General features: G+C 41.4%; 1 protein-coding gene across 1 annotated transcript in view; it reads right to left on the bottom strand.

Moving 5' to 3' along the window:
* Positions 1-773: 773 nt before the first annotated feature.
* The window catches only part of Tmem185a (transmembrane protein 185A), a 40,264-nt gene continuing 15,862 nt past the window's right edge, over positions 774-25,175 (bottom strand). Inside the window, exons 2-7 of the mRNA XM_059250780.1 lie at positions 23,655-23,831; positions 21,066-21,273; positions 8,273-8,356; positions 4,475-4,651; positions 3,756-3,879; positions 774-2,386 (exon numbers count right to left, since the gene is read on the bottom strand). Of these exons, the coding sequence (XP_059106763.1) occupies positions 2,142-2,386; positions 3,756-3,879; positions 4,475-4,651; positions 8,273-8,356; positions 21,066-21,273; positions 23,655-23,831 (1,015 nt within the window). The 3' untranslated portion in view covers positions 774-2,141. The remainder of the gene's footprint in view (positions 2,387-3,755; positions 3,880-4,474; positions 4,652-8,272; positions 8,357-21,065; positions 21,274-23,654; positions 23,832-25,175) is intronic.

The following is a 25,175-nucleotide window of genomic DNA, read 5'->3' as shown; positions in this document are numbered from 1 at the left end:
ATACTTGCATTTCATCTATGCAATCATTCATTTGGGATGTGGTGCTGAGAGGTGAGCAGAGATGTCTACTCAAAGCAGCTTTGATATCCCATTGTCCTCCCATATAGGACTCTTCCAGACACCACCCCCATTTCTATGAATAAACAAAATCTCCACAATGGAGACATAGTGACCCCAGAGTCCCAGGCCTTTGGGAGCAGTAGGCTTAAGCAGTAGCAGCAGAAACCTCATAATTTCCCCACAGGGAGAAGAGAACTGATGGCGCATAAAACAGGAGTCAAGCACTTGGAAGTTGAGTCTCAGCTGCTGCTTTGACTTAACCAGGCATTTTCTGAAATCTAAGGAAAGAATGAATGCCTTATCTCTGGCTACATGCAGGGTATCTCTTACCAACAGCAATTGTTTGATTTGCCTGTCAATTGCTGTCAACCATGACCTGAAAGATCACCTAGTAAAATTTTTCTTGAACTGCAGGGACAGCTAAGAGAGCTAGACAAAACTGCATTGCAATTGCAGGCATGTTCTAGAACCCTAGGAACAGTCTAGGAGGCCTCCAAAGCTTTCACAATGGCAAAAGGCCATCATGCAGCCACTACAGATGGATGGCAGGTGTTTTTTTTTTCCCCTTTGTATACCCTCTACTGCTGCATGAAGAGACTCAGTGAAGGATGCTCACCCTACCTGCCTACTTTACTTGCCTGTGGCAGCCAGAGGATGTTCTTGGCATAGGGTGAGAATAATTTCAGTTTCTCCATAAAGTGAAATACACACAGTACACGTGTAAAATGAACAACTTTATTGAGCAACTACAGGAGCAAAAATAGTGGATTTAACCACATTTTTAACAAACCAGGCAAAAAATGCTATACTCTGTTCCCCCTTTTTCCTGAAACAGAACAGGCTTGCTAGAGGCCTGTGCCAGGGGTAGGATCAGGGTCATAGTAGAATTCAATTACATGTGACTGAAGCCACTGATCAGGTGACCATGAAAATCCATTGCACCTCCTGATCAGGAAGATCAATGCTCCCTTTACTTCCATTGTGAATCATTTGATTTAGACTAAAGGTTATTGTTCCTGTCTGATGGGTTTTGGGCTGGCTATACCAACAGAACCTGGAGAAACTGCTGACAGGTGATGACATCTAGGTACCAATATGTCTAATTTTTCTTGGAGGTAGGCAGACCTCTCTGGACTCAGACAGAAGTCCCTGGCTATTCTGACTTGCCTTGGCAACCTTCTCCTGTGCCCTGGTCTCAAGGGGTCACTTCTTGGGATTTTAAGCTTATTTTCCCACCTCCATATTGAAAAAGGACAGACCTTTACTCACTTGTAGAAGCTGTGCTAGCAGGAGCAGCTACTATACAAGAGAAGGAACTCCAGGGTGTTGGTGGTCATAGTAAGTGAAGGTGGGGCATCTGTCTAGGCCAAAGCATTTGAGCCATCTGCTTCTACCGTGGCTTAACCCATCTATCTCCAGCACAAGCTTGTAAAAAAATATTTTAACAGAGAATATGCTGTACAGAAGTAGGATTTGACACTGTATATTACAATGCTAAAATAGCTGTATAAATACTATACAGGCATGGAATCATGCCATTGGGAAGGGCTCACTGGTGAAGCCCTGCAAACCTGCTGTCATCCTGCCTAAAGCGAAATTTCTGTACAGCAGGTACAGGGAAAGCAAGGCTGGACTGTATCTGAACACAACAGGTGTATACAGACTTAGTTACAGTCCCTACTGGCTACCTATAGCAGCACAGTTGAGCCACAAATGGAAGTGGTCCCATAAGAACCACATCTTCCAATACTTTGATGGAATTTAGCACTAGAAAATTTGCCAAGACCACAGATGTGCCTTCTGCAGGTCTAGGCAGCAGTCATCCTTAGGTGGGTACCACAGAAATGAGAATACACTTCAGGTACCCATACAGAAAGAAGTCGTTTCTCTGATGTGTCACTGGCATCCATATTGATAGACACCTTAGTTCCTGCCACCTATGTTCTGTTATGAGTGGCTGGTTGGCACTCGATGAAAATGAGACTTCAGATGGAGGTCCACAGTTCCAGGCCTGGGTCAGGGGCAAGGGAAGTAGGAGTGTGCGTTCCAGTGCATTCATACTCCAGCCCCAGAGGTGTGCTTTAGTCTGGCATTTCAATATTCAATTTGGGTGGAGGGAGGACATACTTGCCAGGGCTCTGGGTGATGACTACCCTGGCCTTCTTGCGAAACATAGGTGCAATTTTAGGAGGTTCTGGAATGGGAGTTTCTTCTGTTTCCTCATTATCTTCATGGTGGAGATCATATGAAATGTTTCCATACTCTCTCAAAAATGGGAATATTTCAAGCAGAAACTGGCAGAAATCCTTGCGAATACCAAACCACCCTGAAAAATAAGAAATTTTCATTTCAAACACTAGGCTTTCATGTCACATTTCTTTCCTGAACAATGAGTTTTACTGGTACTATGTATCACTTCACTCAGTTTCCTCAGAAGTAAGGGCTAGCCAGGATCTAATTGCCCAATAAGCAGAGGAATTTAGACCTCCAGCTCCAAAGTTCTCAGAGTGGGACCCCAGGCCAGTGGTGGCAGCATGCCCAGGTCCCTGTTGGGAAGTGATTCTCCAGCCTCCAATTAGAGCTCATGGTTGAAAAATGGTGAGGTAGGCTAAAGAGTACAGCTTTACTTAGCCAACTATTATTTCAGATGGAAGCTGGAGTTGCAGAGCCACTGACTATGATAGCAATTCTCAAACACTGGCAAAACCTAGACCATGCCACCTTCTTCCAATCTTCTAGATCCAGGTTAAACTATTTGGTGACAGAGTGATATTTAAGCAAAGTATTCCTATAATCATCTGAAATCTGAGTAGACATAAGAAGGAATTGGCCAGAGTGGAGTCTGAGTTTATGGGAACCCCTCAAACAAGGTCACTGGGGTGTGCTCTCCCTATTTTATAGGTGACTGTCAGCCTGGTGTTGGCTCTCCCAGAACACAAATAGCAGCCCAGCCTCCACTACAGGTTAGGCTTTTCCCTTCTAAGGCTGTTCAGATGGGCAGTTCTCTGGGTTACACATAGTAGAGCTCACAGCCTTATGAGGATGGTACCCTACTCAAAGACCACCTCCAAAGTGCATGCCATAATATATTAGTTAAGACAGAGTAGTCTAGCTCCATGAAATGGAAAAGATTCTATTGCATTGAGAGATGGGTAGAAATGGACCTGGGATGACTCTTGTCATTTTGTTGGGAAATGTGGGTTTTTCATGGATCCAGAAAGGATCTAGAGCCCATTCTTTTTTTTTTTTTTCTTTCGAGACAGGGTTTCTCTGTGTAGCTTTGCGCCTTTCCTGGAACTCACTTGGTAGCCCAGGCTGGCCTCGAACTCACAGAGATCCGCCTGCCTCTGCCTCCCGAGTCCTGGGATTAAAGGTGTGCGCCACCACCGCCCGGCCAAGCCCATTCTTAAGGAGGATAGAATGGGAACTCAAAAAGACACCTGCCATGTTTGGTCCTACCTCCACTTGTCTACTTGTATTATGCACTGGAAATGAGGTATAATACAGACTAGCATCCCAAAGCAAATGTGAAAGCATGCCCTTCCTGTGGAGCACCACTCTCCTTCCTCATCTTTAAAGTACCCATAACAACTTCTAAACCGGGGTTCTAAGATTCATCCTTTCATAAAGTATAGCACAGGCACAGACCTCCCCCGCCCAACACACACACAGAGTTTCTTAGTCTGTGGACATACAGTGGTTTCCTCCTTTCTGTCCAAATGTTGTTGCCATCAGTGTGATCAATGAGAGCCACAGGGGAACAAATATTGGAATACAGGAGAAAGCATTGTGTCCATCCAGTTTGTGAACCAGCAGGATCTAGAAAAAGACAAAGTCAAGATGGTATTGATGTGTCACCAGAAAATGGACCAAGTCTGCAGCTGTCTCTGTTATAACCCTTCCCTATGTCACACATGTCATGTCTGGGAAGAGGGAAGGCCACTATAGGTAACAGTAACAAACCATTTATCCAGGGAGAAAAGACCAATTTTGCATCCTTCCCTAGAGCCAAACAAAAGTCCATCCAGCTGAAAGATTCCCACTGCCAGGAGTTTTATGAGAAACTCCTCACAGGGTTTGTTCAAAGGAGTAAATAGTATCTTGGGGACCAGGAGGGACAAAGAAAAGCCTCTGATTACAGTATCTAGTCTAGAATTCCCCATCAAACTCAATACAAAACCAGGATATCCAACACTTTTAGAAAGCAGAAGGTGGACATGGGCAGATGCCTTGTAGCTACAGAGTTGTACTGCTGGCTATAAGTTCTGCAAGCACATTCTCACTGTCCTAAATTCCCTCTGGAATTTTTGTCTCCCACAAGGATAGCAGTATACATACCTACCTAGCTATGCCAGATACGTCCCAGATAAGGGTGGGGTGTGGTAGCACAAGAGGTTTCCTGTTGAAAGCTTACCTCAAAAGTAAGAAGAGGCACAACAATGGTCATCCAGCTCAGTGCCATGGTTATATGTGTCCTGCGTTGCTCTGCAATCACATCCATAGAGCGCAGGAAAAGAACGGACCAAACGATGTAATAGAGGACCACCAGGCACAAGAAGGACATGAGGATCCACAGAGGGACACACACGACCTGCAGAGGAATAGAAACACAGTGTCTTCAGAGCTTCCCTGCATCCTCTGGTGGCTATCATTATCATTTTGCTGGCTGTGTTCAGGTAGTGAAGAGGAAGCATGGCTACAGACAGTCCTCCTGCCCAGGACTACCATAGAGATAGCATGGCAAACATCATATTCACCATGAGATTCTATCCAGGAAATGCTGTCCTTAGGCCCGCTTCCCTTTAGGTGACAACCTTCCATATTTTAAGGTTTTTTTTTCTTTTTTTTTTTTTAAACACACTCCCTCACTCTCAAGTCACCCATTTCATTGTTCACTCACTCCCATGCTTCCTCACTCAGTCACTCCCACACTCCTTCACTCTCAGTCACTTATTCCCAGATTCAGTCACTAACATGTTCACTATTATACATATACTCTCAATCACTTATTCAATCACACATGCACACCTGGTCATCCCCTCATTCCCACAGTCATTCACTCTATCATGCTCATTCATAGTTTCTCACTGTCCCTCACATACCCACTGCCACTCCATTCATTTTCCCTCATTCTTGGACATTCATATAATTATCTCCTCCCACTCCTACTCATTCTCACTCATACACATATTCCATAACATCAGAATCATTTCTTCCTCCACTGTCTTGGCCACTCTGTCTCTTCCTTACTACTTATTCTCACTCATTTACACTCCCTTGCTTTCAGTCACTTTCTCACTCAGTTCTTCATACTTACTCTCATTTACATCCCCACTTCCTCCCATCACTCATTCACATATTCCTTTACTCAAACAATCCCTCATGCTCACTCAGTCTCTCTCTGTCTAGCTACCCAACATAAGAATTCTCCCTCACTGTTATATTCTCATTCTGCCAAATTTTCATTCACACTTTCTCACACATCTCCACTCTCACATTCACTTGCAGACTTTCTCCTTCACTCTCATTTAGTTTCTCACATATTCATTCACTCACACTTAATCTCACTTACTCACTTCTTCACTCTTATTCTCACTTGGAGTTATTCAACAACACAGCCACTCACTACATCAATCACCTATGTGTATGTGTATGTGTATGTGTATGTGTATGGGGTGTGTGTGTGCACAAGTAAGTCCTTATTTTTTAATCGAGTCTTTTGTATATAGTAGTCAGAAGTCAAAGTTTTGACATGTACTGCTGTAGGATGTTCTGTATGGCAAATGTGCTGCTGATTAGTCAATAAATAAAACACTGATTGGCCATTGGCTAGGCAGGAAGTGTAGGCGGGACAAGGAGGTGAATAAAGCTGGGAAGTGGAAGGCTGAGTCAGAGAGACACTGCCAGTCGCCACGATGAGAAAAAGCTCGTGAAGATGCCGGTAAGCCACAGAGCCATGTGGCAAGGTATAGATTTATAGAAATGGATTAGTTTAAGATATAAGAACAGTTAGCAAGAAGCCTGCCACAGCCATACAGTTTGTAACCAATATAAGTCTCTGTGTTTACTTGGTCGGGTCTGAGCTGCTGTGGGACTGGCAGGTGAGAGAGATTTGTCCTGACTGTGGGCCAGGCAGGAAAACTCTAGCTACAATGTACTTGCAAAACCTTTTCCTCAGCCAGTAATCTGTCTTTTCCTTTATTTTATTTTACAAAGTCTAAATTTATAATTTTGTCTTATAGATCATATTATTGGTGCCATTTATAAAGAATGCTTCACTTAATTACAGGCTTTAAAGATTTTTCCTACCTTTTCCTCTAAGAGTGCTAAAATTTTGACATCTTATCTTATACCTGTGATTTGCATTGTTCCATGACTTTTAGGCCTCTTGAGTAGCTTAAAGTTCTTGATTACAAGTTTTGCCACAAAGTTGTCTATGTATAGCTTCCAATAGCTCTTCTAAAGCACATCTGTGATGGCATTAATTTATTGATACTCTTTTCATGAGTAGAAGGATAGTGATTTTAACAGCTTCTTTTGCTCTCACCAATTGTAAGATATATGTAGTCAGACTGCTTCATCCATTTGGCTCTGTACAGGGTTAAGGGTCAGGATCCCTCTACTTAATGTGGAATTCAAGATTTCTTTTTTCCTAGCACACACAAATGGATGGACACACATGCACCCCCCCCCAAATATGCATTAAGCATCAAAGAAAACACAATCCATCCAAAATTTAAAACACTGGTATAACCCCTTGAGATACAGTCTCATGTAGCACAGGCTGGCCCTGAACTTGCATGTAGTCAAGGCTGACCTTGAACTTCTGATCCTCCTGTCTACACTTCCCAAGTGTTAGTATTATAAACATGTACCACCTGGCCTGGCTCATTCAGTAATGGAAATTGAACCCAGGGCTTTGTGCATGTTAGGCAAACATTCTACCAACTGAGCTAAGGAAGAGGTCTAAAGGAAAGGACAAAAGAGAGTAAAACATGGTAAAAGAAAGACAAATATATGTTTTCTCTTATACGTGGAATTAGATTTAAACATGTATATATGACATGAAAGTATAAGGTATCTGTTTGGAGAGGATAAAGAGCTAGCAGGATGGGGGAACAAGAGAGGTTAATGGGGACAAATTTAGGCAAACAATAATGAATGCTATTCACGTGAAAATGTCAAAATTAACGCCATTATTTTGTAACTACACATAAATATAGGAAATAAATCTGTTAAAAAGTTTCAATCGTGAGGCTAGAGAGATGGTACAGTGGATTAGAGTGCTTGCTGGACTTGCAGAGGCCCTGGGTTCAATTTCCGATACCCACATGGTGCCTCACAACCATCTGCAGCTCCAGTCCCAGGGAATCTTATGCCCTCTCTTCTGGCTTCCTTGGCCACTAAAGGTATATATTACACTGACATACATTCAGGGAAATACTCATATACATAAAAATAATAAAATCTTAAAAAAATCTTTAAAAAGTTTCCGTTTTATAACTCAGTAATACTTTTTATAGAATACTTTCAAAGAAAACAAGAAAATATTAAATAAGAATTTTTATACACCAAAACACACCAGAGGTTTGAGATTAAAAAAATTCTTGTAGTGTTTATAGAACAGCAGGATAATTATGATTGATAATAATTAAATGGTTCAAAATAGCTAAAAGAGAATAGCATTTTGAATATTCCTTGCACAAATAAATGACAAACTTCTGGGGTAATAGATATGGTAATAAAACTGATTTAATTATGACATATTATAAATACACAATGAAAGGTCTGACTGTTCCCCATAAACAAATATAACTAGGATGCCAGTTAGAAATTCTGAAAACTTAAGAATATGTATACACGGGAACGATTTGAAATCACAAATACTAGCAGCAACAGAAACATCTAGAAACAAGGAGATGTTTCATAAATGCAATTTATGAATCAATAAAGAATGTTATATTTACAATAGTATTTATTGATCTGAGCTAATGCTTATACTATATTAAAACAAAAGAGCAGGATACAAAATCTTACACATAGAGGAACCTCAACAGCTTGTGTATAAGGGAATAAAACCCACTATGTTAGCTCCCAGTGTTGGCACTATCATTAGGCTGCTGCTTATGCTTGCTTGGTTTTTACAAGCCTTCTGCAATAAATATAAACTACTTTTATAATAAAATGTTTAAGGATTTAAAAAGCTACATACAAGCCAGGGCCAGTGGATGATCTTGTCCAGTCTTAAGGCAATGAATATAAACTGGAGGATGTTGACCGAACACAGGATTTCTAGCTGAAAATGAAGAAAGAACCAGTTAAACAAGTTGCATTTAACACAGTGGTTATTTTGTTTAACACACTAGTAGGCAATGCAAATTATAATATGGTAAAATGTTAACACCACTGTGCTGCTTCTGTTTTTTTTTTTTTTTTTTTTTCAACAGAAAAGCACAGTAGTATCATGCTTAGGGGAATTGTGCACAAGTCTTTTGTCTCATCCTTATGGTCCGCTGGTGCCTTGGCCATTTCGTTGTTCAAGATCTGAGTGCTGTTGGCCAGACAGTGACCTTTTTTGAAAAAAGAAAGAAAAAATAGGTAATCTGCAGTAGATTTCCTCCAAACCTCCTTTCTGCCCCTACTGGCAATCATCTATACTTATTACCACCCTCAAACTTCTTTTTACTTCTACCCAGGACTCTGCCCTAAATCCCATGCCTTCTTTTCCAATTCCTTGAGGACCATCTCACCTCAATCCAACTCTTATAGATTTGGTGTTGCATTGGTTTCTGACTATGCTACTGACCTTTCCCAGTAAGAAACTAGTTGCCTGTGGTGGTCTGAATGCAATTGGTCCCATAATCTCATAGGGAGTGGCTCTACTGGGAAGTGTGGCTTTGTTGGAGTGGGTATGTCCTTGTTGGAGGAAGTGTGTCACTATGGGGGCAGGCTTTGAAGTTTCTTATGCTCAGGATACCACCCAGTATCTCAGTCAACTTCCTGTTGCCTGCAAGATGCAGGACTCTCAGCTACTACTCCAGCATCCATATCTGCCTACATGCTGCCATACTCCTTGCCATGATGATAATGGACTGAATCCCCAAACTGTAAGCCAGCCCCAATTAAATGTTTTTCTTGTAAGAGCTGACATGGTTATGGTGTCTCTTCACAGCAGTAGAAACTCTAAGATATTGCCAATTTCTAATTAAACCCAAAATGTCCACATACAAGTAAGTTCACCTTTCTTATAATTCAGCACCCGTACCCTAACCCCCTTTTCTGCTTCAGTGCAGCTCTGTATGACAGGAATGGCTACATGAGGCCCTATTGTCTCATCTTAGATTCCAAGCTACTGACAACTCTCATCCCTCAAGGAAACTGCCTTCACAAAGGCCCTCAGTACCAATAGGCAGAATATTTGTATCCGCATCTTACTGGGATATTTGAAGAATGGTTTATGGTTGGCCAATCCTTCTTTCTTGTACTACTATCTGAGTTTCAAGAATCCTACTGTACAGTCTTGATATCCTGTGAGTACTCAGAGATTTCTTCTTAGACTCCCTTTCCATTCCTTACATGGCTACATTTCTAGTACCCCAAACTAGATCCCTACTAGTGAATCACACATAAACACTCATTCACACCACCTGGGGTGGGGAAAAGTTTAAGCAACACTGCAGCTTACCATATTGCCTAGTGACTGGTTCTGAAATCTGCCTGCAAGTTAGCCTTAATTCTGTACAACAGGTCCAGTGTGCAGGTGCCACATGACTCTCCTAAAAGCACTGTTGTGGGATGATCTTTCTGTATGTTGTGAATATGTGTTGCTACCATTGGTTAATAAAGAAGCTGCTATGGCCTACGGCAAGACAGGTTATAGCTAGCCAGGAAATCCAAGCAAGATTATAGGGAGGAGAAAGGTGGGGTCAGAGGAGAGGCTGCAAGCTGCAGCCAGGAGAAGCAAGTTATAGAAGTACCAGTAAGTCACTGGCCATGTGGCGATACATAGATTCATAGAAATGGGTTAACTTAAGATGCAAGCACTAGCAAGTAAGAAGCCTGAGCCACAGACCAAACAGTTTGGAATTAATATAAGCCTCTGAGTGATTATTTTATAAGTGGCTGCAGGACCGCAGGTAGGAGAGATTTGCTAGGACCACAGGGCAAGGCAGGACCAGCGAAACTTGCATCTACAAAGCACCTGCCATTAAACTGAGCTCACTGTCTCCTGAACCCTGTCCCTCCCTTTTTCATCACTGTAAGACAACACAGTAGCCAGTTGTGGTGTCCACATTCTCATATTCAATCATCACATTCTGCCCATTCTCCCAGCCAACCTTCTGATGAAGGCCTTACTTACTCTGCATTTACATTATGACTTTCTAAATCCGGCCCATTTTTTTCACCAACTCTCCAAAAACCAATTCCATAGCTCTAGTCTCTTGATGATGGATGACCCTTTGCACTCAAAGGTCCCCAGGCTGCTTTCTTCTGGTAACAGATTTCGCCCTTGTCTATAAACATATTTTTAATCTAGAGAGCTCTCTACCAGCTCTTCACCCAGATCTTCCAATAATACCAGCTTTTAGTCATAACAACTGCTAAAAATTCTGCTTTTATATTGTTGCACTGATACAGGTAATACAGTGTAAAATAAGGGGAAAAACTACAAACTAGGAGTTTTTCAATTTCAATTTCAAGCTAGGAGTGTGCATGGTACAGGTATCAGTCAGTTTTCCTGGTGCACTGAGTTCACTAGGATGATGAGAGCACCTCAGTGCATGTTTATAAGAAATTCTTTACTGTGTGTGCATGCATATGTGTGTGTGTGTGTGTGTGTGTGTGTGTGTGTGTGTGTGTGTGTGTATGTATGTATGTATGCAAGAGGACTCACTCACATGGTACATATGGAGTCCAGAGGTTGACATTGGATATCTTCCTCGGTTACTTAACTTCTCCATCCAATTCATTTATTTACTTATTTATTTGGAGACAGGGTCTCACTGTGTTGCCCTGGCTGGCCTGGAACTCACTATGTAGAACAGGTTGGCCTCAGAGATCTATCTGCTCTCTGCCTCCTGAGTACCAGGATTAAAGGTGTGTGCCACCATATCAGGCTCCTACTTTATTTTGTGAGACAGGGTCTCTTATAAAACCTGTAAGCTAACCTACTGCCTAGATTAGTTAGACAGCAAGGCCCTCAGGAGCTGCCTATTTCTGCCTCCTTGCACTGCGATTCCAGGCATATGCCTCTAGGTCTGGCTTTTGCATGGATTCTAGGGATCTGCAGTGGTTTTGAATAAGAAGGCCCCTATAGGCTTATATATTTGAATGTTTAGTCACCAAGGAGTGGAACTGTTTCAAAGGATTACAAGGATTGGGAGGTATGGCCTTGTTGGAGGAAGTATATTACTGGATGGGGGTGGGATTTGAGGGATTTGGTTTTTTTTTTTTTTTGGTTTTTTATTTTATTTTATTTTATATTTATTTTATTTTATATTTTATTTTATTTTTTTATTTTATTTTTTTATTTTTTATTTTATTTTATTTTATTTTATTTTATTTTATTTTATTATTTTATTTTATTTTATTTTATTTTATTTTATTTTATTTTATTTTATTTTATTTGGCCAGGCCTATTCCATCTGTCTGTCTGTCTCCCCGCACACTTCTGGATCTGGATGGAGAGTTCTCCGCTCCTTCTCCACACCACACCTGCATGCATGTCACCATACTCTTCACCATGATGATCTGAACTGTGAGTCCCTAATTAAATGCTTTACTTTATAAGAGTTGTCTTGGTCATGGTGTCTCTTCACAGCAATGGAATACTTAGACAGCATGTGAACTCAGGTCCTTAATCTTTCCCAGCAAGCACTTAATCAGTGAGTCATCGCTGAGCAGTGCACAGTTTGAGAGATGAAGATGTAGTCCCTGTTCAGGCTATTTTTGTGCAACGTCTCCCATTCCCTAGCTTCTATATTTCTCTCCTATTTCTAGTCTAGGAACATCTTGGGTACTCTGGGGTTGACTTGGTTGACCAGTTTCTCTCACCTCTATTATTTAGTATGCCTGGAATAAGCTCCCTTATACTCTCTCAACATGGAGCCCACTGGCAGGTCCTAGCTTCTCCTTTATATCTCTATGAAAACCTCTCTCCTCATTTTCCATAGCTTTCCTTGACAGATATTCCACATTCTTGGTATATCTGACATCTTGGGGTCTCCACTGAATTTTGGCTTCCCTCTCATAGCTTTGCACATTGTCCTAACCAGGGGCTGTTTGCTGGGATTCTGACACTGGCACATATCACCAGGCACCACAGGCTTTTTTTTTTTTTTTTGGAAATATGAGTAGAATCCTTTGTGACTTTGTAACTCCTGCATTCTGCCTTCAAAATTAGCAATATGTGGATGACACCAAGGTCTACCACTGCTCACACCATGGCTACAGCAGCCACTAAATACCTGGATGGAAAAAAAAAAGAAAAAGAAAAAGAAAGAAAAATCTTTCAAATGAGTTTGTAATTTTATACCACTGAAACTGTAATTCCTACAAAGCCCTCAACTTCACATGGCCTTTTACATCCATAGTGGTTTGAATGAGAAATGCCCCTCATAGTCTCACGCATTTGAACATTTGGTCCCCAGTTTATGGTACTGTCTTAGTAAGTTTAGGAGGTATAGCCCTGCTGGAGGGAGGATGTCACTGGGGATAAGATCTGAGATTAAAAGCCTCCTGCTTCTTCTAATTTTCTCTCTATGCTTCATGACTGAAATTGAGCATGTGACATCTCAGCTTCCTGCTCTTGCCATCACGCCTCCTGTCTCTGTCATCATGGATTCTTATCCATCTGAACATGCCACCATCCTCCCCACCATGATGATAATGGACTAACCTCTGAAATGTAAATGAGTCCCTAATTAAATGCTTTCCTTTATAAACTCGTCTATGAGTTGCCTTGGTCAGGGTGCTATCATAGCAACAGAAAAATAACTAGTACAAAACCCTAACTGTAGGGTTTTTTCAACCCTTTTTGTTCTGCCTTTTGCTCTCAATTCTCACTGTAAATATCACTAAAAGCTGCCAGCAATATCTATTCTAAAGACTGAATGATGAAAAAGTTCTTCTGGAAGGTTAATTACTTCGTCACATTTTAATTCTTTTTTTTTAAACTGTCTCTCTGAGGTATTTTGGCCACTGAGGTGCAAAAGCTAACATACAGTGGTCAGTGGTCTGAAAAGATAAATTACTGAAAGGAACCTACTGTACTGGGCCCCAGGCACTTGTGCCAGGTCCTGGAGAATGTGGAGTAGGGCTGAGTAAGTATAGATTAAGTAAGGAATAAGGCATTGGAAACAGAGTAGTATGGAAGAGCTGCTTTGTAAGTAGAAAGAAAAAACTTGACAACTTCCTTTTTCTATCAGATATGAGAGAGAGAGACAGAGAGAGAGACAGAGACAGAGAGACAGAGACAGAGACAGAGAGACAGAGAGAGAGGGCACAAAGTGCAAAGTTTCTGGGATAAGTGTGGCCAACTTCCAGAACAAATGCTGAGGAGACAGGCCTGCAAAGAGAGAAGATGGAGAACATGGAGGTTTTTAAAAAGGGCAAAGCCTCAACTATCTCTGGGAAATTAGAGGTCATATGCACAAACAGATGGTACTAGACTGCACCACTTAGATCTATTGCTTCCATATTGACTCCCCAACTCTAAGAACCACTGTTACATTTGTTTCCTAGGTGTACCTCTCATGAAATTTTACTGCTGTATATATTTTGTAGATAATATACTGTGTGCATACCTGTGTTTTACCCATAATGAGAACACAGCTTTCTCCATTTCTAACCACAAATCAATATTTACTCTCTGAGGTCGAGAATGCGCTAGCCCTGTTAACCCAATATCTGGCTGAAGCTGCAGACGATAAACCTATGATGGTTTTATCCATCAATCAGGGGACTTTTTTCAGCAGTCTCTGGTAAGCAGCCTGAGGCAAGTAATACAAAAAAGAAGTGGTTGGGTTTACTGAAGGTTGTTAGGAACAACAGAGAATGTAAAAGTGAGCTGAGAAAGGTACTCTCCCACCACAGTGTACCTGTCTCTACCAGCCACACTCACTCCATGGATTTTCACCACTTCTATAATAGTAAGATCCCCATCCATCAAAACCAAGTCTTTCTTGATACTCTATGTACTGTTCCTGTGGCCTAGCTCTATCACTATTCCTCTCTCTTGGGACTTTTCTTTTAAACCTACACCTAGGTTCAGCTTCCAATCCTTTATGTTCCTTCCAGATGAGCTGCAGTCTCCTTTTTACCTGCACAGGTCAAAACAAGACATTTGCAGTCACACTCTGTAATTTATCTGTGGGGGATATGCTCTACAATTCCCTGTAGATGTCCAAAACTGCAGACAATACTAAACCTTTTATGTATTGTTTTATTCCAAATGTACACATACCTATGATAAAAGTTTAATCTATAATTAGTAATAGTAAGAGGTTAACAACAATAATCACTAAACAGAACTCTAACAAAATACTATAATCAAGGTAGCATTCATGTGATCTTTTATCTTTCTCCCAAACATCTTATTTTATGATATTACATTTTCAGACCACAGCTAACTACAAGTAACTAAAGCCATGGAAAAATGAAATTCAGATAAGAAGTGTGTATGTGTATGGGCAGGTTTCTATCATTTCCCATTGTCCTCTAAATCTGTTAGCACATTGCTTTGGGCCTCAGTTCCTTTGTAGTTAAATGCTCTGACTTTGGATTGGGCTGACTGAAATGGAATTCTGGCCCTTCTCCTTAATGTGTAGCCATGAATAAATTATCCTTCTCAGGAAAACAACTGCACCTCTCTCATAAGGTTGTTGTAAACGTTTACTAAGTTGCTGCTATTTATGAAGTGACCATCCAAATGCTTGGCCCAGTCAGATTAAGAATACTATGAATATCCTCTACAATTGTTTTCACTATTACTATTACCAGTCTTAGTATTTTAATTTAATTCTATATCTCCTCTTCTTGGGCCTAAAGGGCTTGCATATATAGATACTTGAAAAAAATATTTGCTGAAAGAATAAATAACACATGGGCATATCAGGACAAGCCAATTGGATGACAGCTAAGGAGTGACATCATAGGGGATTAGGTAGTGAGAGAGTTAAATTTTATGTATTAATTCAGATGGACTATTATACCAGTTATTTAATTAAATACCAGGGTATGTGTTGCTGTGACAGCATCAAGTTTTTAAAGGAGATTATTCTCAATACTGTAGGGTAAGTGGCCCTTATCCACAGTTGGAGGCTTTAAATGCAAAGTCTGAGGTTTCCTGGAAAGAAAGAAAGTCAGCCTCTAATCTGGAGTGTCAACTCCTGCTGAGTCCCCAGCCTGCCTGTCTGTTCATATTTGCCAGCTCCGCAACCATGTGGATCCATTCCCTAAAATCTCTCTCTTTGTGTCTATATCTCTATCAGTCCTATTGGTTATTTCACAAGACTGATAGATGTTGGGGACCGATTCCGGACAGCGGCGTCCTTACTTTATCAAGCCTTACAAAGGCAGGAAGTTCCTGGCCTAACCGCGGGCTGTACAACTTCCTGGAGTACCTGCTAATCAGCCAGCTGCAGGGGCCTGGGACCAAAGTGACCTCATCCTCCCTTAGGAATTTTCCATCCTTCTCTCCGTGCTTCCCCTGTTCCCCCTCCCTGCCTGAAGCCCTGTTTATAAGCCTCAATACCCAGTCAATAAACAAGACCTCGACGCAACTCAGAATGTCTCTGTCTTCCTTTACGCGCCTGGTCTCCTTTCTCTCTCGCCCCCATTGATCTTTCAGGAGGTGCCTCCTCGGGTCTCATCAAATAACCTGACCCGCGGGACCGGGCAAGTGGCGCCCGAACGTGGGGCTCGAGGCATGGTGACCTGCCGGACGACGACGGACAACAGAAGGGGCCCCGGAGAGGATCAGGATAGAGACACCCGGACTGCATCACTCGTGCAACGCGGGAGAGTCTTGAGGTAAGTGTGTCGTCCCATCGATCATGGGCAAAAATTTATCTAAAGAGGCTGTTTTTCTAAAGGAGATGAAAAGGTAATCTTAGGGAGAGAGGAATAAGAGTTAAGAAAAAGGATTTGATAAAATTCTTCCAATATGTGGAGGAGAAATGTCCCTGGTTAGTGATTAATGGACCAGGAATTCACCCTCTGACTTGGAACAAGGTTGGAAAAGATATTAACAAATTAATCAGAGACGGGGAAAATGTCCCCGACGCCTTTATTAGTTTTTATGGACTTTTGTTTTGTACTGGTCCATCGATTTGTACTTTGCAGGCTCTCACTGGGGCAGACGTGTCCAGACAGTGAACCTGGCGGCGAAGGGAGACGTCCCAGAGCCCTAAGGCCACCTCAGAGGTGACGATTTGGTTTAGGAGCATCTTTGGGTATCTTCCCCCATGGTGGGAGGAAGTGCCACTTTGTATTTTGTCCCAGGAAATTGTCAGAGCCATTTTGTGGGTTTTTTGTATGTTTTGTTGTGATCATTGTTACTTTACTCTCTCCTTCTCTTACAAGAAAAAAAGGTACATGTCTGACAGGGATGTGGAAGCCCCCTGATGTCTGTATGATCAAGGACAGAGATCCTCGAGTCTGGATTGTTTTTGATGTGATTGAGCCTGGAGGGTTACCACCCCCCCCCCAGAGCACATCAGGCTGTCATTGTTCTTGGAGCTTTGTTGGTTGTTTTGTTGGGGCAAAGTTTTTTCGTGTGCCCGTGGTCTTGTGTGTAATGTATTAATTGTTCTCATTGTTGACTTGACTGTGACGGACGCTATGGAACAGTTCCCTTCTTCTCTACTAGACCTTTGCCTAGCCCACTGGAAGGATGTGTGAGCCACAATAGAGGGAACTGAGTTCCCCATCCCCACTCCCCGATTGAACTGAGATAAACAGGTAGCTCCTGCCAGATGGGGCTTGCATACTGCTAGAGGGGCTTGCTGGCTGTGAATGAGGCCGTTGTCTCAGTGCTGATGTTCCAGTTCTTGGATTGTCTGTGTAGATGTTATTTGTTTCTGTCTGCTAACCTCCCTTATTTTCCTAGAGGAAGAGGAGGAAAGAGAGGCATAACAAAGGCCATCTCCGTCCCTCCCTAGCTTTCTTGCTATCAGGACTGCAGCCAGCTGGCTGCTCTCACGAGGGTGGAGGTGCGTGCTCTCGGTACAGGCGGGCAAAGATGGGAGCTTTGGACAGGGCAATGGGGAACTGCCTGCAATTGACAAAAACTGTGTGAACACTAAAGAGAGAATCTGACCCTCTCTTCCTTTACTGTGATAACTTCAAGGTCTCTTCTGCTGGCCAGCAGCTTCTTTTGTTAACCCTTCTCTGTCCTGGTATTGCTTAAAAAGAAATGTTAAATTACCAGTTCAAGATACTGGGAAAATTATGCTTTTGTTTCCACAGGAAATATAAAAATTTACATGGTGTGAAACCTCAATAACCCCCCTTCCTCTATCCCCTACAGACAAAGAGGAGCCTAAACCAGGATTCCTAAGTGTAGATAAGAAGTTAGACCCCTTTTCCCAGGTGGCTTTATCAGCTACAGAAACTTAGAAAAACACAGAGTCAAAATATATGACCATCTGGCAGAGGCTAAGTGGTCATAAAACATCCCAAACTTCTCGAACCCCAGAGACAGCTCGTAAAACTCCTAGACACGGTTGTTTAACAAACAAGAAATAAAGATAACATAAAAAATTACTGATGTGAACCAGAAAGAAGGAAGGCAGGCTGTGAGAGATGAATTATGTGGTCTGTGTCTTTAAGAACTAGCCTCACAAAGAAAGGGTGCGCTCCTTCCAATCTCCCTGCTGTGTGTGAGAGATTTGGAAAGAGCCCCCTGCCGTGGCTTGTAAACTTTGACTTCATCTGAATAAACCTTGCTTTTTGCATTCTGTAACAATGGGTTTTGGTCATTTGAGCTCAGTGGGTTACAAATACTTGCCATCATTTAAGAGAATTGGTTTCAAATTATTGTTGGTTAAGATAAAATATAATGTTTTTATAAAAAATGACTTGAGATATATATAAAAAAAAATGAAACATGTTTCAGATTTCTTTGTCTTGCTATTCTGCTGTTACATTGAGACTCCAAAGGGTCATAGTTGTAAAAATGTCTGTCTACTCTACAGGTATGAATGAAAAATGTGGCCACATGTATGTTTGGTTTTGAATGTCTGAGTTTGCATGTCCTTTGTGTTAAGGAATACAAGTTAATACTAGTCATCTGGCTATTCAGATACTAGTTTAAAGCATAAACTGTTCTATTTAAATAAAAAAAACCAAAAAGAACTAAGAGGTATATTTGACTAATATATCTATAGGAGAACAAATTGGCCTGGTTATTGTTACCAAACTTAGAGATATTTTCAAGATTAGGCCTAGATTTGTTTGGCTCAGATACATTTAATAAATAATGGTCCTCAAACCTGTCAAAGATCTGTTAAATATGGCATTTACAGTATTTGATAAAAAGCTTACTATAGCAAACAGAGACTCCGAGCTCCCCAGCTCCTAGCAATGACTCCCAAGGTCTCCAAAGAAGATATGAAACAACCACAAGAAGATGCCACCTGAATTGTGGACAATGCTGTCCTGACACCTGTCCTGCCAACACTATGAAGACTATAGGAGCCTGGGATGATGACAGTCTGGGTAATGGATAGTCTATGTTGTTTTTTTAAATAGACTTAAAAGTCTGCACTCAGGTAAAGTTTATCCTTCTCAGATCTTTGATGACATTGATTACTGGACTAGCTATAGCTTTCTCAGCTTAGTAATTGATTGATCAATGGATTAATTAATTAAAGCTAATATGTCTCTTTAAAAAAGATAAACAGGTTCTAAATATAGACTTACAGATGCTTTTCATTGGGCCAAGGAAATTTCAGTCCAATCTATACTTGGTTCTCTAGATAGAAAAGACACTATGGATTTCAGGGCAAATTGATAATACTACAATTACTAAGACTATGGGTCTAAAAGTTCCAAATGAGTTCATAAGTTTTAACTCCTGTTCCTAGTTTATATCTATCTCAAGAGGTTTCCACTTGGCTGACAGATACATCCAAGCATCATTTGCTGGTGACAACCTACTGCAAATGACTATGAGCCCTGAACTTGCTGAAAGCTGATATGGACCAATTCAGCCGATACGCATACCATCTCTTCAGCTGGTCAATAAAACGTTCCCTCTTGTCTTTGACTAACATTTTGGCTTTCCAGGACCTTGATAACAACGTCCCAATGTCAGCAGGAAGTAATTATAGAAGAGAAAACATCGTCCCTGTTTCCCTCCCACCCTGGAATGTTAGATCAAAAGGGAATTTCTTGTCATAGGGAACCAGAGATAAAGTTCCAGGTTCCTTGAGGATAAGGAACTCTGTCAGCCATCACAAGGCTTTTGGCCCTGTGCTTCTGCTAATTACTGTTGGCTCTTATATCATTGATGTCTTAACTAAATGATGATTCATGTCTGGGTACCACTAAACTGAGGATGCTAGAATTCCAATATCCACCTCTGAACCCATAACACACTTGCAGATGGCAAAAACTGAATAAGGGGAAGCTCGCTTTGCCATTGATAATAGAAAAACTCTTATGTTCTGGTCCAATTAGTCTCCGATATGAAATTCTTTGAGCAGAGAGGCAGATACACTCGAGAACCTGTGTCTATGACTATTGCCCTCTTGTTAGGTATTGGGGGCATCACTGCAGGAATTGGTACAGGAACTACTGCTCTCGTGCAGAGCAACCACCTTATGCAGTTACAAATGGCTATGACTACTGACCTAGAGGCCATAGAAAGATCCATTTCTGCTCTGGAGAAATCTTTAACCTCGCTCATAAGAGGTCTGGATTTACTATTTTTTAAAGGAGGGGGGATTATGTGCAGCCTTGAAGGGAGAATGCTGCTTTTATGCCGACCATACTGGTATTGTCAGGGAATCAATGAAAAAATTAAGGGAAAGGCTGGCTCAAAGAAAAAGGGAGTTTGAAAATCAGCACGGGTGGTTTGGCCTTTGGTCCCTGGGCCTTTCAGCGGTTGACTCAGTTTATCAAAAATCAGATTGATTCGGCCTTACAACGACACGTCTCGATTCATTATCACAGAGTAGATTCCGAGGAGGCCGGCTAGGAGCCCCATCAAGGACTCAGATTCAGTGTCCTAAGGCCCTAATGTCCCCACGGTCCTGCTAGAGGGTACTCAATGACGGGAATAGTACAGGGCCCACGCCGGAGACAACAGCATACAGAGGTCACCCGAGACCGGCTCAACACGGCACGCTGCCGAGCGTGGGAAGCCCCCTGTGTAGCCTAAGACAGGGACTCTCTCAGACCTTAGCCACCCCGATCACATGGACTTGATCCATTTTTGAGAAAAGAGGGGGAACTGTTGGGGACCGATTCCGGACAGCGGCGTCCTTACTTTATCAAGCCTTACAAAGGCAGGAAGTTCCTGGCCTAACCGCGGGCTGTACAACTTCCTGGAGTACCTGCTAATCAGCCAGCTGCAGGGGCCTGGGACCAAAGTGACCTCATCCTCCCTTAGGAATTTTCCATCCTTCTCTCCGTGCTTCCCCTGTTCCCCCTCCCTGCCTGAAGCCCTGTTTATAAGCCTCAATACCCAGTCAATAAACAAGACCTCGACGCAACTCAGAATGTCTCTGTCTTCCTTTACGCGCCTGGTCTCCTTTCTCTCTCGCCCCCATTGATCTTTCAGGAGGTGCCTCCTCGGGTCTCATCAAATAACCTGACCCGCGGGACCGGGCAGACAGACACAGGTAGCTTATAAGACAGAAAGCTAGGAGAAAGCTGAAGACATTTGTTCCCTTATAAACCACAACTTAGAGTTAAGGATTAGTCTGTTTCTTACCTAGGGTAAGGGACTGACATTAGAGTAACTATTTTAAAAACATGATTAAATACACAGATCTCACCTCTAGTGACCTGTCATGCCGAAAGCCCCAGACACATGCTGCAACAGACACTGGGGAAACAAAGAACAATGGCATGAAGACCAGAAGCCAGAAATGGCTTCCTCTCTCAATCCTGTCACAGACCAGAACTTCAAACATCAGCAGGAGCAAATGGATTCCCACAGCAATCAACATGGCTTTAAATTCCACACATGTTTCTCCTTCTGCTCTAAAAGGGGATAGAAGGAGAAGAAAAGAAAGAAAAAACACAGTTCAGAATCCTGAGTACAAGGAAAAAGTCCACAGCAAATACCAACTCAATTCACATTCTGAATTTCAACTGTAAATATGAAAAAACACAAAGATGAAGTAGAGAGCTCTTAAACCTATCTTTAATATAGAATCTTTCAAACATCCAGGAACACTTATGTTTATAACTTTAAACTCAACTATAAAAGTTACGTCCAAGATTATTCTATTAATTACTTCTGTTGTAAAAAACTTCTGGTATCTCAAGTCTCATGATCTTCACTTCTCATTGAATTAAAAACAATACAAATCACATTTCATACAATACTAGAAATATAACTTTAGCTTCATCTGCAAGTATAGGTTACATTCAAGTAGATATGCCATTTTTCTTAGATGCTACTTTAAAATGCAAATAAAAAAGTAATAAAAGTCTTTCATTAATCTTTATTCCAGTATAATAATGAATTAAAACCTGCAAATTAAAGTTAAAGTTGTGCTCTAACAAAATAAGTTTAATTAGCTGTATAAACATAAACATAAACTTTTAATAAATTAAAATTGAAAATGCTTATAATGCATTTTTAAAGGCCTAAAATTTTCATTCCAAATACAGATAACTATTCCTGACACACTTGCCCTATGGGTGATAAATATTCTAGAAATTAGGACAAAGAGAAAAAACAGTCATAGGTAATTCCTGTAGGACTCACTAGCATACTGCTGATTAATGGTCACAGGGGAATGACTATACCTGTGTATAACATGCATCTAGCCAGCTATAAACAAAATTTCTTTCCTTACTTGAAAAGTATCAAAACAGAGAAAAGATGTGTATAACTTTTCAGTATCAATTAGTTAATTTGTTTTTGAGAAACAAATATTAGATATCTGAAATTTTTGTCATAAAAAAGAGATAGATCTACAACTACAGATCGGGGCTGGACAGATGGTGCAGTGTTTAAGAGTGCTTGCAATTCTTCCAGAAGACTTAACTTCAGTTCTCAGCACTCACACTGGGTGGCTCACAACCACCTATAACTCAGCCCCGGGGATCTATCATCCTTTTCTGGCCTCTACGGGTACCCTCATACACGGGGCATACATTTACACAGGCACATGATTAAAAATAAAAAATAGCTGAGCAGTGGTGTTACATGCTTTTAATCCCAGCATTCGGGAAGCAGAGGCAAGTGGATCTCTGTGAGTTCGAGGCTAGCCTGGTCTACAAAGTAAGTTCCAGGACAGCCAGGGCTACACAATGAAATTCTTCCTCAAAAAATAAAATCTTGAAAGATTATATTACAATCTCAAAACAAAACAAAAAAACATTCACACAAGAATGTCCTTCATTTGCTATGATTCTTAGTGTATAGCCTTTTTTGAAGTCCTACATACCTATGGGATATGCATTTTACACAGTCTAAACTACAGCTTTTTTTCTTTTCCTAGATAAGGTTTCTCTGTGTAGCCCTGGCTGTCCTGGAACTCACTCTATAGACCAGGCTGGCCTTGAACTCATAGAGATCCACCTGCCTCTGCCTCTCGAGTGCTGGGTCTGCCTCTCAAGTGCCGGGATTAAAAACATGCATCACCACTGCCTGTTTTTTTCCTATCTTATCTTAAAAGTTGATAATCAAGAATTTTTAAAGCTGAAGTGGCCCCATCTTCTATACTTTTTTCCTTAAACAGCTGTTTGTCTCTCTGTCTACCTTCCTCATTGTCCTATCAAGAACTACTGCATTCTTCATCTTCTTCATAGAGGTTTATAATGGCCCTCTCTCTCCACTTCCTTCCCTTGCCTCCCTTTTCTCTGAGAAAGGAAAGGGAGAGATTCCCATAGAATCCAGCCACACCAGGCTACTTCCACTTCCATGACTCCCAAAGATCTGCCTTCTTTCATAACATCTGATTCTCAGTTTACCTCATTCCCTAGTTCCTATCTCAAGGACTCATGGCCTTTGGACCAAGCTCACTCCCTGACATCATGACCAATTTACCCCAGGACTAGAAGAGTAGGAGAAAGGGAACCCTAGTTCTAAAAGTAAAGTGGAGAAGTCATACAGAGTGTTTCCATGATTCTTATTCTGCAATGGTATAGCATTTCTGTATTTGGGATGTTTGAGGTTACATCTGTGGGCTATCTAGGCACTAAACCACCTAAACTAACACACTGTTTTTATAAGAAAATTCATAACAAGCATCTAAGTTTTTAAAACACTGATGAGAAATGTTTGCAAAACTGCAGTGTTCATAAAATCTTGAATAGGAAGAAATTGTCCTTATGGTATCTCTAGTGAGAACCACCAAGATTTTGTTCTCTCAAGATATAGACCAGTGGGTTTTATAAAGCAGTATTACCGATATTGAGGATTTCGTGCCCAAACACCGGTTCCAACCGATGCTCCAACAATGACCATTAACTTCCACAACCATATTGGAGCAAAGACAGCCCAGTAGCTCCACTGAATGATGCCATCCAAACGAAGGGCCAGTAGCACAGAGAACAGCAGCAGACAGGCATAGATGAGGAATTTACTAGGAGAAAAGCAAAATGATGAAAAAGAATTAATTTGTAATAAATAGCTGATAATGAAATGAGGAGAAATAACAGAAACATATTCAGCTCATAAAAAAGTCACTAATTCAGGGCTGGTTCAACAGTTAAGACCACTGGCTGCTTTTCCAGAGGACACAAGTTCAGTTCCCAGTGCTTAAAAGGCAGCTAACTACTATCTATAACTCCATTTCTGGGGGTAAAACCTCTTCTTCTGGCCTCTGAGGGCCCTACACACACAGGGTGCACAGACATACATGCAGGCAAAACACTCATACACATTAAATAAAATAAATAAAAACATATTTAAAGTCACTAATTCAACAATCATTTATTTAAAAGTTCTATGTAGAAAACATATTGTGTCGGGGATGAGAAAACAAAAGCAAGTAATTAAGTCTCCTGCTTCCAAAGGATTTCTGATGGACTCTACACACAGAAAGGTGCAATTCAAATACAGTATAATATTTGTGTAAATGGTGGTATGGACAAAGTGAGACGGGAGCTAGGAAAAGAAAGTATGGTATCTGACTGAGGCAGTAGGAAGAAGAGATGCGGTGACCACAGAGCTTCAGAAGTAATTGGAGGGTTATCAGATAGAAAAACAAATTGGATGAGGAAGTATCTTAAGCAGTAGGAACTAGTTATACCACAATATGGATAGTGGTGAAAGTTGACATGTTTAGGATAAGGTCAAGCTCTGTCATTGACTTTTTTTTTTTGGTTTTTCGAGACAGGGTTTCTCTGCGTAGCTTTGCGCCTTTTCCTGGAACTCACTTGGTAGCCCAGGCTGGCCTTGAACTCACAGAGATCCGCCTGGCTCTGCCTCCGGAGTGCTGGGATTAAAGGCGTGCACCACCAACGCCCGGCTTGTCATTGACTTTTTGATCCAATTCTCAAGAAGGTATCCCTTTGGACATTAATGTCCTGATAACAATAAAAATAGCCAAGTATGGTGGCTCACATCTATAATCTCAGCATTTAAGTAGCTGAGGTAGAAGGAGCACTGTAACTTCCAGGCCATCTTGGGCTAAATAGTGAGTTCCAAGCCAGCCTGAAAAAATATCATGAAATTCTGTCTCAAAGACAAAGGAAACGGGGCTAGAGAGATGGCTAAGCAGTTGAGAGTACTTCTTGCTTTTCTAGAGGATCTGAGTTTGGTTCTCAGCATGGACACAAGTTGTGTCACAACTGCCTGTCACTCCAATCCCAGTGGATCTGTGTAGTGATATATTGTGTACCCTAATAAACTTGCCTGGGGATCAGAAGACAGAACACTAGATTAGACACAGAGGTCAGGCAGTGGTAGCACACAACCTTAATCC

This window comes from Peromyscus eremicus, chromosome X, assembly GCF_949786415.1.
Source record: "Peromyscus eremicus chromosome X, PerEre_H2_v1, whole genome shotgun sequence".
NCBI lineage: Eukaryota > Metazoa > Chordata > Mammalia > Rodentia > Cricetidae > Peromyscus > Peromyscus eremicus.
This window is presented reverse-complemented; position numbering and strand designations above follow the sequence as displayed.